Source organism: Pseudorasbora parva, chromosome 15 (assembly GCF_024679245.1).
Source record: "Pseudorasbora parva isolate DD20220531a chromosome 15, ASM2467924v1, whole genome shotgun sequence".
NCBI classification, from domain to species: Eukaryota; Metazoa; Chordata; class Actinopteri; order Cypriniformes; family Gobionidae; genus Pseudorasbora; species Pseudorasbora parva.
Genome location: NC_090186.1, coordinates 44,558,445 through 44,571,981, shown reverse-complemented (window position 1 = coordinate 44,571,981; position 13,537 = coordinate 44,558,445). Strand labels below are relative to the sequence as shown.

General features: G+C 38.2%; 1 protein-coding gene across 2 annotated transcripts in view; it reads left to right on the top strand.

Annotated features, from left to right (window-relative positions):
* The window catches only part of fig4a (FIG4 phosphoinositide 5-phosphatase a), a 130,912-nt gene that overhangs the window by 101,476 nt on the left and 15,899 nt on the right, over positions 1-13,537 (top strand). For both annotated transcript variants that reach the window (XM_067418332.1, XM_067418331.1), the window contains exons 20-21: positions 985-1,068; positions 4,919-5,114. In XM_067418332.1, coding sequence (XP_067274433.1) covers positions 985-1,068; positions 4,919-5,114 — 280 coding nt within the window. The remainder of the gene's footprint in view (positions 1-984; positions 1,069-4,918; positions 5,115-13,537) is intronic.

Here is a 13,537-nt window from a genome sequence, read left to right as displayed (position 1 = left end):
CACGCACGCACAGACACACACAGACACAGACGCACACACAGAGAGACACACGCACGCACACAGATGCACGCACGCACAGACACAGACGCACGCACGCACAGACGCACGCACAGACAGACGCACGCACGCACACACAGACACACACACATGCACACACACACACAGACACAGACAGACACATACGCACGCACACAGACACACAGACAGACACACACACAGGCATGCACGCACAGACACACACACAGACAGACCGACGCACACACAGACAGACACACACACGCACGCACACACACACACAGACAGACCGACGCACAGACAGACACACACGCACGCACACACACACACAGGCACGCACGCACAGACACACACACATGCACACACACACGAACACAAGACACAGACAGACACATATATGCACACACACACAGGCATGCACGCAGAGACACACACACACACAGACGCACGCACGCACAGACACACACACACACACACGTATACACACACACAGACGCACGCACAGAGACAGACAGACGCACAGACAGACACACACACACAGACAGACAGACGCACGCACAGACACAGATAGACAGATGCACAGACACACACACACACAGACAGATGCACGCACGCACAGACACACACACACTCTCACACACACACACACACACACACACACACACACACACACACACACACACACAGACAGACACACATAATCACACGCAAGCACACACACAAAATCTTTAAATAACAAAGTAAATATGTATTTATTTGTTTATTTATTTTGTTTGTTTATTTATTTAAATGAGTATTCAAGTAAATATAATTTACATATTGAAGTAAATATTAGGAAATGATGACAGAATTAAACTTTTGGGGTCTGTCTCTTTAATGCATGAGCTCAGAATGGTTTTCTACAGTCACGCAAAGAGATTAATATTGATGCTTCTGTTTATGATTTCTGTTTCCTGTGTGTTATTTTAGGGAGTTTATGCCGAAGACGGTCGGGCTCGACCCCAGTCCGTTTACGGTTCGCAAACCAGACGAAAGTGCCAAATCTGTGTTGGGGTGAGTTTGAGAAATGCACAGCTGTCAGCATTTGGGTATCAAGATCCGGGAGATCGGGGTCGGGGGTGGCATAAATCCTCACATAGACCCATAATAATTATACTTTTAATTTGTACCTGTGCTCTTCCTACTTGTATAACAACTTAACAAGTAGGAAATATTCACAAATCCGGCGAAACACGGAAGTAAAGCAGCGCCACCATTACTGCGTGCCTTCTGCTGAGGCCCGTTTCACACACACTCCGTCTGCAGTGCGTGTGCGGTGCGTATTTTTTCCCGTACCCATGTTAACGGATGACAGCTTTCACACTGCACGCAGGTGCGGTCCGTCAGTCCGTTCCAGGAGCGGTGCGTCTGCAGCAGTGCACGGATCGTTTTCGTACCGAGTCTATTTTTTGCTGCACTGCTGCATTAAAGCGACAGAACATTGTTTGCATTAAAATAAACATGTACTGACGCGAAAATCTAGTAATTCACCACAGATGCATATCATTTAAAATATACTCTCGTTTCCAAGTCAACACATGGCTTTTTTTCTAAAGTAAAGCAATAAAACGACACCTTACCTGGCTTTTAGGTAAAAAAAAGTGCCATAAATCATAGAATGAATCATTTGAATGAACGACTCAATGACTCACTCATGAAGACGATCACTTGCTGCCCCCTATTGGCGGTTATGTTTATAAGTATGATTGCATGTTTTATTGAGAACATCAATCTTATAACATTATTTATTGCAGCTGTATTTTTTGCAGTTTAAATTATTTTAATTTGATTGGTAACAGCCTATAGTGTCTTTACTATTATAACTGAATTTATTGATCAAATGTAAGAATGTAACATGAAAGATGATGCATACATTTATTACGATTTTAAAAAATGGCCTTTATAAAATGAAATAACGCCCTGGGGTGAATATCACAAGATTAAAGCTGACCGAACACTGCTGAGAATATTACTTCAGAATCAATAGATGTATACCACCAATTTTATTTATTTAATTAAATTAATGTTTAAGTTGATATTTACAAGAAATATTGTAACTGTTACTAACTTTTAACTGCTGTAAAAAGCACCTTATTTGTTTAAAGTGTTTGCAAATCATATGTTATTGCACTTTTATATTCATTATTCAATTTTGTGCATACTGCGTTTAATCGCGGTTAAACATTTTAATCGTTGCCCAGCACTAATTGTTTTATAAAATATTATTCATAAATCATTTTCATAAACTTAAACTTCTATAACTTTTTTTTGGTTTTACTTTTTAAACTTTTTTGACTTCAGCAATAATCTGCCAAGGGTCTTTTTTAATAATGAGATCAAACTGAAGTCTGTGCTCCCAAGATTATTTTTTTATGAGTTTTTCGACATGGACATTTTTTCCTCTATGAACCTATGTGTAACATTAAATGAATGCACAAGGGTTAAGTGATGTATTCTGTTCATCTTTTGTTGGTAAATAAAGGGGCGGGGCCTGGTTGTGTTGAAACTGCCGGTTATGGTAAGGGGGCGGGGCATTCCCCAAACACACTGGAAGAGCTTGACCAATCACAACACACCGCTCCAGCCGACCAAATCAACAATGGCAATCTGTGAAAAATAACCTGCCCTCTTTAAGAAAAGCACAAACAGTCGGTGACCTTCTGTGCTGGAAAAGCAATCACTGGTCTCACACACACTCATGTTTTCTGGCGTGTAAATATGTAGCACGCAGCAGCTGTCTGATCATGGGTCGACCTTATGTACTTGAAAACAAGTTGATTTGTGCTATAATATGCTTTTATATTATAAATATTCAGATCCACGTGGCCTGAGCGTCTCTTCCCGGCTCGGTTTCCTGCAGGATTTTGTTTTTGTGCTTCAATGATGCCAAATATAAACCGAAGCTCCGCTGCTGGATCTCCAATGGCAAAAACAACCATTACCTTTATATATATATATATATATATATATATAAATATTAATAAGTAATGAAAGGGAAAGAACACAAGTTTGTACTTTTATCCAGGCACTAAATCAATCAAAAGTGACAGTAAAGACATTTATAATGTTAGAAAAGTGCAACGAATAAATGCTGTTCTTTTGAACTTTCTGTGAATCCTGAGAAAAGACGAATCAGAATCACAGGAATAAATACCATTTGAAATATATTACAATTAGTGCTGTCAATTCGATAAATACACAAGCATGCATGTACTGTATATATTTAAGAAAAATATGTTATATTTAATATAAATTATATAAATATGTATACATGCAAATATTTCTTATATATACACTATTGGCCAAAAGTTTGAGAACGGTAAGATTTTTAAATGTTTTTAAAGAAGTCTCTTCTGCTCACCAAAGCTGCATTTATGTTGTTAGAATTACAAAAAAAGCTGTAATATTGTGAAATATTATTAAATATAAAATAAATGTTTTCTATGTGAATATACAGTAAAGTGTAAGTAAATCGTAAGTTCAAAACAACAGCATTTATCTGAAATATAAAGCTTTTGTAACATTGCTCTACCATTTAAATGTTTTGAGTCAGTAAGAATTATTATTATTATTTTATTTTATTTTTTTATTTTTTGGGGAAAGAACTTAAAGAAACGAATACATTTATTTAGCAGGGATACGTTAAATTGATCAAATGACAGTAAAGACATTTATAATGTTGCAAAAGCTTTATATTTTAGATAATGTATGTTTCTTTTCATCAAAGAATCCTAAAAAAAAAAATGTACGCAACTGTTAATAATAAACCGGACTCGGCTTTTTTCAGAAAGAATCGGTTCAGTGTATCTGTCTTTTATTAATATGATAATCTAAAGATTCTTGTGGGATATGAAGGATCAACACTACTCTATAGATACTCAAGATTAACACCAGACTGAAACTGTGTGTGTGTGTTATGGACACTTTAACATTGATTCAAGACATGGTTTTTTTGCAGCTTGCTCATTTAATTTGGCTCTATCAGTGCGTTCACACCAGACGGGACTTGCATGAATAAATCGTGCTATTCGCGTCTAGTTGGACGCTTGAACATGATGAGTTTACTCGCTTCATTCATTCATTCATTCATTCATGGGAAGGTCTTCTGCCAGCTGACTCACCTCGTTGTGAAATGGCCGGCATGATTGTTTTAAAATACAGCGAATAAGCTCAATTATCTGGCTTTAGCTAGCTTGTAGTCTCAATAGGGTGAATTCAGAGTGATCCTCAAATAAAGATTCAAACGGTTATGAATCAGCGAATTGATTCATGATTCGGATTGCGTGTCAAACTGCTGAAATCACGAGACATTGGCGATCTGAATCATGAATCAATACGCTGATTCATAACCGTTTGAATCTTTATTTGAGGATTGAACACAAACGCGGAAGAGAAGCCAATGCTGAATAAAGTCGTAGTTTTTGTTATTTTTGGACCCAAATGTATTTTGGATGCTTCAAGAGACTCTAATTAACCCACTGATGTCTCATATGGACTACTGTGATGATGTTTTTATTCCCTTTCTGGACATGGACAGTATAGTGTGCATACACTTGCATACGCTCTCGGACTAAATATAAAATATCTTAAACTGTGTGTGAAGATGAGCGGAGGTCTTACGGGTGTGGAGCGACATTAGGGGGAGGAGTTAATGACAGACATCTCATTTGTGGGTGAACTAGCCCTTTAAGACATGTTATACTGCGCCCCATAAACACAACCAAGCCTAGAAAAAAACAACGGAACCACCGCTTTAACGTGTAAATCACTCATTCGCATCATTAGCGTTTTGCAAGAATGTAAATGGCAAAGATGAGTTTTGATGCATTTTGTGTGGGCTGAGCTTCTTTCTCTGGGTCTGCAGTAATAAGTCGAGTAAGGAGGACGCGGTGCTGCAGAGGAAGATGGCCGCCAGCGCTCCGCCTCCTCCCACTGAAGAGCAGATCTCCAGCAGCTCTGAGGACGAATCAGAGGACGACCGTGAGGATGACGGGACCGGATCCCAGCGCTCTACACCAATCAGAATAGCCGAGCCGAGCGACAGCATCCGCGCACATGAGGTACGACCAAACGCCAAACTCCGCCCAGTTTCTGCTCCACTGCGCCAAACTCCGCCCAGTTTCTGCTCCACTGCCAAAAACGCTCTTCTTACTTAGTCATTTTTCTAGACTAAATATCTAAATATTCTTAAATCAAGATGCATTTACTATACAAGTAAGATGACATAAGATATTTTTTCTTGTTTTGTTGAAAATAAAATCTAAATGAAGTGAGTTTTTGCTTAAAACTGAACTAGAAAAATGATCTGCCAATGGGGTGAGAAAAATAATCTTATTTCTGATTGAAATCTTGTTTCTTGTTTTCGTCCCAAACAGAAATAAGATTATTTTTCTCACCCATTGGCAGATCATTTTGCCTGTTTTAAAGCTCCACTGTGTGATATTTTCCCCCATCTAGCGGTGTAAAGGTATATTTAATATATAATCAATTCTGATTTCGTTTTAACTCCTACGGTGGCTGATTTAGTCCAAGATTAACACGGCAATCCTCCTCTTCACATTCGACACGGTGCCATCGAGTGTTAAAACGCGAAAGGCGAAGCTTGAATTTACGGGTATGTCCCTCTTTGGCTACTGTACTTTCAAGATGGAGGAGCAACATGGCGACCGGCATCCGAACCCCTCACCCGTATGTGTTTTCAACGGCATATTATAAACTTACCAGAATACTTTATTACGTGAAAGAAGTAAATATACATTAATGAGCACATATATTTGTGTAAGAACTAAGTGTTTTTAGCTAAGAATAAAACTTAATCAATTTAATCAAAAACTCATTTTGATATTTTTCCCCAGAAAACAAGCAAAAACATTTTATGTCGTTTTAATTATCAAGTACAGCCTTTCTCAAAGTGGGTGCCGCCAAAATATTACGTAGGCTAAAAAAAAAAAAATCTGAAATTTCATATATAAAATATATTTGAATTTACATAAATACATTCTTCTTCTTTGTATCCCTTTCGCACGTATGATCACACATTCACGCACGTGATCAGAACGGTCAGTGCATCACGTTCATTCAAATGTGCTTTCGCTGGCTTGCACTGAGCCAGAGACAGGCGCGCTCAGAGCTGTCATATATCACAACTTTTCAGTGTTTTCAGCCACATAATGTTTATTTTAGGTTTCAAACATATACGTACTAAAAACAATACATTTAGAGTTTGTAAAATACACAATGATGAAAAATGAAGAGGCAATAATAATCCTTTCCATTATAATTAGTTTTATTCATATCAGATACACATTGTGTAAGTAACTTTAAAGTTGACTCTATTCTTCTGCCAGTTCACCTGCCACTTACTTTTATGTATTTTGGGAGAAGTGGATGAATTCACGTCTTGTAAATCCAACAGATCCGATTTTCTGAACTGCGCCTGCGGCGGTGATGGCGTCGCCCATCGTGCATACAGCTCAACTAACGCGATCGTTAAGGTGTTTAAACAACAAAACACTTCCACTTGTATATATTTGACAATCGGAATATCAGATATTTCAGGCCATATCTAACAAATTTGTGAATATTTTGAATAAAAAAGGAAAAATTACAAAAGCAGATCATCATTCATTCAGCTCTGTTGTTGCTGCGGTGTGTCACGTGGCAAGCAATGACGCGTCACCATGGAAACCATAAAGTGACACTAATAACGGTCGCTTTGAAAAACTCACGCTGGGGGGTCAGTCAGAAAGTTTTACATTTGCGTGTGAAAGGGTTAAACATATGAGCGGATTAATAAAATTGTAAATTAATTTTAGATAAATATATATATATAATTAACCATAAAAATCCATCTCACATCAGTTACTGTCACGACGTCCTCACCGGGGTCGCGTGACTGTGCAGTTGGCTACATTGTTTTATAATTTAACCGCGAAAATACATTTGATTTCACAAAGAGCAAGAAACAAGCAACAGCAGCATGGATCGTTTTTTAAAAAGAAAAGCCCCACATGAACCGGACAGTTTTTACTTTGAAATGGATGCTCTGTTCATTACTGTCCGGTCTAAATAAACAGGACATTTGCATTTAAAATGTGGGTTATGCAGTGTTTTTAAAATATATTTTAAACTGGGGTGCCTTGAAATTTTATGCACTTTTGAAAGGTGCCCTGACTGAAAAAAGTTTGAGAAAGGCTGATCTAGTATATGCATCTTGATTTAAGAAGTTTTAGATATTTTTGGACTGGAAACAAGACAAAAATACTAAATAAAAAGAGCATTTTTTGCAGTGTGTGCTTCGTCTGATGTTCTCCAGATATGCAAAATACAGTGTTTGTTATTTTTGTTTCAGTATCACCTTTAATGCATCAGGCTTTTGTGGCTCGTATAGTGTGATATAGTGAGAAATATGCAATTTGGTGCAGGTGCTGATATTTATATGGATAAAAAATGATTAAATTCTGATGTAAATCAGAGAGATCTTTATAAGAGTATAGCAGATACTTGCATAAATATCAATATATGCTAATATGTCTTAATAATATGATATTTAGATGCTTAGTTTTATGATTTTAAAACGAATAATGCAATGCAATACAATTATGATTGAGAGATGAACAAAACTCACTTCATTTTGATTTTTTTCCCCAGAAAACAAGCAAAAATATCTAATGTCATTTTACTGATCTAGTAAATGCATCTTGATTTAAGAATGTTTCGATATTTGGACTAGAAACAAGAAATAATACTAAATAAGAAGAGCATTTTTTTGCAGTGTGGGTGATGTCACGGACACTACGGCCATTTTTTTTTTTTTTTGCAGACTACGGGTACGACCAGAAAAGTAAAGTGCATTGCATTGTGGGAAACAGTATTATATTACCACGTTCTATCACAAATACTATGCAGTACCTGTGCAACCTCAGGTTGTAACAAATGTTCTTCTTTAAGGATAAACCTCTTGAGATGCATCATCTCGTTTTCAAGGGGGTCGTAATACACAGCATTAAAGAACAAAACACAAAATAATAAAACGATAAAACACAAACCAAAACAATAACAACAATCATCTAACCTAAATCAAGCAAGCAACTTTATTTATATAGCACATTTTTAAACAACAGCCGTTACTCCAAAGTGCTTTACAGAGATAAAATAAAAACATTAAAACAAAATTCAACGTAGCATATACCCAAGCAAACTCAGCATTCAAATGCTAAAGAAAATAAATACGTTTTTAAATACGACTTAAAAACTTCAACTGAAGGAGCTAACCTCACATAAAGTGGGAGACTATTCCAAAGTTTCGGACCTACCACGAAAAAAGCGCGCTCTCCTCTCGTTTTAAAAGTACAGCGAGGGACCTTTAAGAACTTTTGGTCCGAGGACCTAAGAACTCTAGAGGGAGAGTAGGGAATGAGAAGACCGCTAATGTATTGAGGAGCCAGGCCTGAAACTGCCTTAAAAACAAACAGGAGAATTTTAAAATCTATCCGGAGTTTCACAGGGAGCCAATGTAAGGATCGCAGTACAGGGGTAATATGATCTCTCTTCCTCGCTCCTGTTAGAAACCTTGCCGCTGCATGCGCACGAAAGCAGTCTGGGGGAGTCCAATATATAACGCAATAATCTAACCTCGATGAGATGAAGGAGTGAATCACAATTTCCAAATCCTTTTTGGATAAAAAATGCTTTACTTTAGCAACTGATCTCAGGGTAAAAAAGCTACCTTTAACCACGGCTCCAATCTGTCTGTTAAAAGTTAGGGATGAGTCCATAATTACCCCTAAACTCTTAACATGATCATCAAGCTTTAAGGACAGGGAACCTAGCTGGCCAGCTAAAGCATGTGATGTCGCAGAACCTACAATCAAAGCCTCAGTTTTGCTCTCATTTAATAGGAGAAAGTTATTTAAAAGCCAAAGCTTTATATCATTATAACATTCCTGTACTTTATGCAGAGAGCATGTTTTCTCTAAACTCACAGGAAAATAAAACTGAAGATCATCAGCATAGCAGTGATAAGCAATACCATGCTCCTGAAGAATGGAGCTTAGAGGAAGCATATGCAGAGAGAACAGCAACGGTCCCAAGATCGACCCCTGAGGAACACCGCAAACTAAAGGTGCTAATGTGGAAGTGTCCCAGATTCAACAGACATACCACTACACAATTAGCCCCAAATAAATAAAATAATAAGGAATTGTGGCCAAACATTAATAAATATACTCATATCATCTAAAACAATTACAACAAGTTTCAAAACAACAGAATAATTTTTTTTAAACATATTAAATGAAGGGCCCTATTTTAACGATCTGAAACGCAAGTGTCAAAGCGCGAAGCGCAAGTAACTCCGTGGGCGGGTCTCGGCGCTGTTGCTATTTTCCCGGCGGGATAAATGGCTCTTGCGCCCGGCGCAAATCTAAAATGGGTTGGTCTGAAGTAGCTTCATTATTCATAGGTGTGGTTTGGGCGTAACGTGAATAAACCAATCAGAGCGGCATCCAACATTCCCTTTAAAAGCAGCTGCGCAAGGTCCATTATGGGTTGCTATTATTATGGTGTATTTACCAGACGCACGCCAGGAGCGGTTCACAGCCGAGGAGACGGATGTTCTTGTAGAGCAGTGAAAGACAGAGGAGATGTGTTGTAAGGGGATGGAGAAACCCACCCAAAATAGCGTCGGTTAAACAGTTTTTTCAGTTTTTCAGTCGATTTTTTTCCAGGTTCTTGACGGACAAACCAATCTGTCAGATGTCCTTATATACAGATATGTCTGGCCACTATTGGGCAAACAGGTCTGATCCTTCATTACTACAGTTAGCCTGAATAATTTGTAATCTAGATTTATGCCTATTTTTTCACATCTTCGTGGCACACCACAATGATTTCCGTCATCTCATGTGTTCATATTTTTTTAGTGTAAGAATTTATGATTTGCAAAAATAACTGTTGCATCTGTGTCGATTACATGAGCAAAGTGTATGCGCGTTGTGCACGCTATACATTATGGTCAAGCATGCGCCCTTAAAATAGCATAATGAACAACGCGCAACGCGCCGCTGACTTTAGACTGGGTTTTTTCTGGTCAGTGGCGCAACTGTTTAACCGAACAGCAAAATAGCTCCAGGGATTGTTTGCGCCGGAACACGCCTCCTTTTTTGCGCTGAACCGCCCAGGGAGCGACAGTTCATTCACTAGTTTAGCGACGTGCTTCTGTGGAGGGAAAAGCGCGCTTTGCGCGGGCGCAAAATAGGAATGACACATGCGGCGGTGTACAAAGTCAACTGCGCTGAGTGCAAGATAGGGCCCGAAGTCACCGTTCGTACTTTTAGCGGTAAATTATTCCAGTCTGCAGGAGCCTTAAACTTACATGCTTTTCTTAACTAAAGGGGTAACAAAAAAATAACACTGTGACAAATGTCTTAAATTACATAATGAAGTAATTCAGTCTGAAATAATTGGGATAATTAAAATGTATACATTTAAAAATGAATTGCAGCCAGTGAAGATGCCTTCTAATATTGAGGAGACCATTTAAATTACTCATACATAATACAACGATGCGTAACAAAAGGGCATCCGATGACAAATCTACACAGTTTATTATAAGCTGTAGTTACTAAACTAAAAAATTCTGGGTAAAAAACATCCCAATGTTGGGTCAAATATGGACTAACCCAGCAATTTGGTTGTTTTAACCCAGCAATTGGGTTGTCTTAAGCAAATATTTAACCCAACCGCAGGATTCAAACAATTGCTGGGTTAGTCCATATTTGACCCAACATTGGGTTAAAACAACCCAGCATTTTTTAGAGTGTAGTTAGAGGCAATATATCGGTTTTAGATGCATTCTGATAGACTATGTCAGCATAATCAAAGAAAGGTAAGATAAGTTGTGTAGCCAGGTTTATTCAGCAGTACGGGGGGGAAAGTTTCCCGTGTCAAGCGGTTTTGTTCTGAGTGATTGACCGGGGATGGTTTCATTAGTTCTGGAGTGGTTCTGCTCGATGTATGACGATGAAATACAGCAAATGATTTTCTCTCGGGTCTTTGAATGGCCAGATGGAGGCCAGAAGGAGCCATTAAAGGTCAGTGTGTCCTCAAGTGTGGAAATCAATCTGCAGCGCAGGGAGATTGAGTTTGAGGAACAAAACGGCTTCCGTCTGAGATCTTTCCAAATAATTATGATCGGAAATGTGATGTCAACTAAGATTTTTGAGAACAATATAGTTCAGATGGAAAGAGTTTTGACTTCATTTAGTTCCAGATTGTTGCTAGTTTATTCATGGACAGTCACATGCCTTCGGGTCATGTCGGAGCGATCGTATTTACACACACTAATGTCATTTTTACTCAGGATTTTCTTCCTAAACTTTGGGGTGAATCATGGCATGATACCTGCACTGCAAAAAATGCTTTTCTTACTCAGTATTTTTGTCTTGTTTCTAGTCAAAATATCTCAAAATTCTTAAATTAAGAAATATTTACTAGACAAGCAAAAGTTATTGTTTTGGGGAAAAATAACTCAAAATGAAGAGAGTTTTTGCTTAAAGGTGCTATGTGTAAAAATTGAGGTGAAAATATCCAAAAAATGACCTACACGCATCAAAAGAATGAGAAGAAATAAGGGCAATGATGTCATTAAAAAGATGTCAAGTGATAGTGCTGCAGAGATATCAGCCTTAATTAGCATTAGCATTACTAGCCCCGGCCCGACAGGTGTCGTAATACCAGTCTCGGCCATGGGAGGCGGTATGCGGGCAACACAACCACCAGCCAACCTGGCGTACTTGAACCTGATGTCAATCGTGTGGAGAGTACAGCACACTACTTCATTTCAGTTCAGGGAAGAGAGCGGACGGATGCCCGAAGCCCTTTAAATGTATCTGATATGATAAAAAGAGCTGCTTTACCTGAGTGGAAAAAGAGGAAGTGCGGCCGCCCGGCGACTGTGTCCCGTCCCGTCATAATAAAACTTGCGAGCCGTTTAGAATATGCGCCCTCCAGTGGACGAAAAGTTGCATAGTGCACCTTTAAAATAAGATAAATAATCTGCCAATGGGGTGAGAAAAATAATCTTAATTCAAACAGAAAACAAGATTATTTTTCTCACCCCATTGGCAGATTATTTATCTTATTTTAATCAAAAACTCTCTTCATTTTGAGTTATTTTTCACAAAACAAGACAATTACTTTTGCTTGTCTAGTAAATACTTCTTATTTTAAGAATGTTTAGATGTTTGGACTAGAAACAAGACAAAAATACTGAGTAAGAAGAGCATTTTCTGCAGTGTGGATCAAGTTGTGAATGTTTTCCGGACAGTTTAGTTCGAATTGCACCGCATCAGGAAAAAAATCACTTTCAAGAACGTTATATTAATCATATTATATTATATATATGTACATGGGCGTCGGAACCATTGTGTGTGTGTGTGTGGGACAAGACTACGACACTTTTTAAGACCAATGATATTGGACTCACTCACTTTTACCGTCTCTAATTCAGCACGTCTGCTTACCTTGACTACCCCTTAACCGAGAAACGTATTATTAAACACATGTTAAACGCTTTATTTCTCCTTTTTTAATATTATCTATTTTTTTATTAAAAATAAATACCTTTCCGATCTGATATGTGATGGGGAAAGCGAGTGTGGCAAAAGGTGGATTCGAACATATGCTCGCAATATGCGTCAAAACTTGATGCCATGCGTCTAACCCCTACTCTATAGCCTCGGGAAATGTTTTAGTGATTTCTGTCATTTTGTCTGGCCCAATCAATCGTTTAGTAAACGGCACTTTTTCTGTCTGGACACAGAGCATAAAAAACATGCAACTTATTCATTATCATTTATCTGTGAAACTGTTGATGTCTATGGCAGTTAAATGAATATAGCCTTTTATTAGACTATTGGTATTGACTGGTTTGAGGTCTTTTTTGGTATAGGGGGATATGGCCTCAAACGCACCATAATGCAGGAAATCACATCTATGAAATCATTTTATTTTTTCTGGGGGAGAACCCCCAGACCGCCCGCCAAACAATTTCCCCACCTATCATATTTTGCCCTGCTGACCCACCCACTTTTTATTTGCTTCCGACACCCATGTATATGTATATAATCAGGCATAACATTATGAATCCTCAAATAAAGATTCAAACGGTTATGAGTCAGCGAATCGATTCATGATTCGGATCGCCAATGTCTCGTGATTTCAGCAGTTTGACACGCGATCCGAATCATGAATCAATTCACTGATTCATAACCGTTTGACTCTTTATTTGAGGATTGAACACAAACGCGGAAGAGAAGCCGATGCTGAATAAAGTCGTAGTTTTTGTTATTTTTGGACCCAAATGTATTTTGGATGCTTCAAGAGACTCTAATTAACCCACTGATGTCTCATATGGACTACTGTGATGATGTTTTTATTCCCTTTCTGGACATGGACAGTATAGTGTGCATACACTTGCATA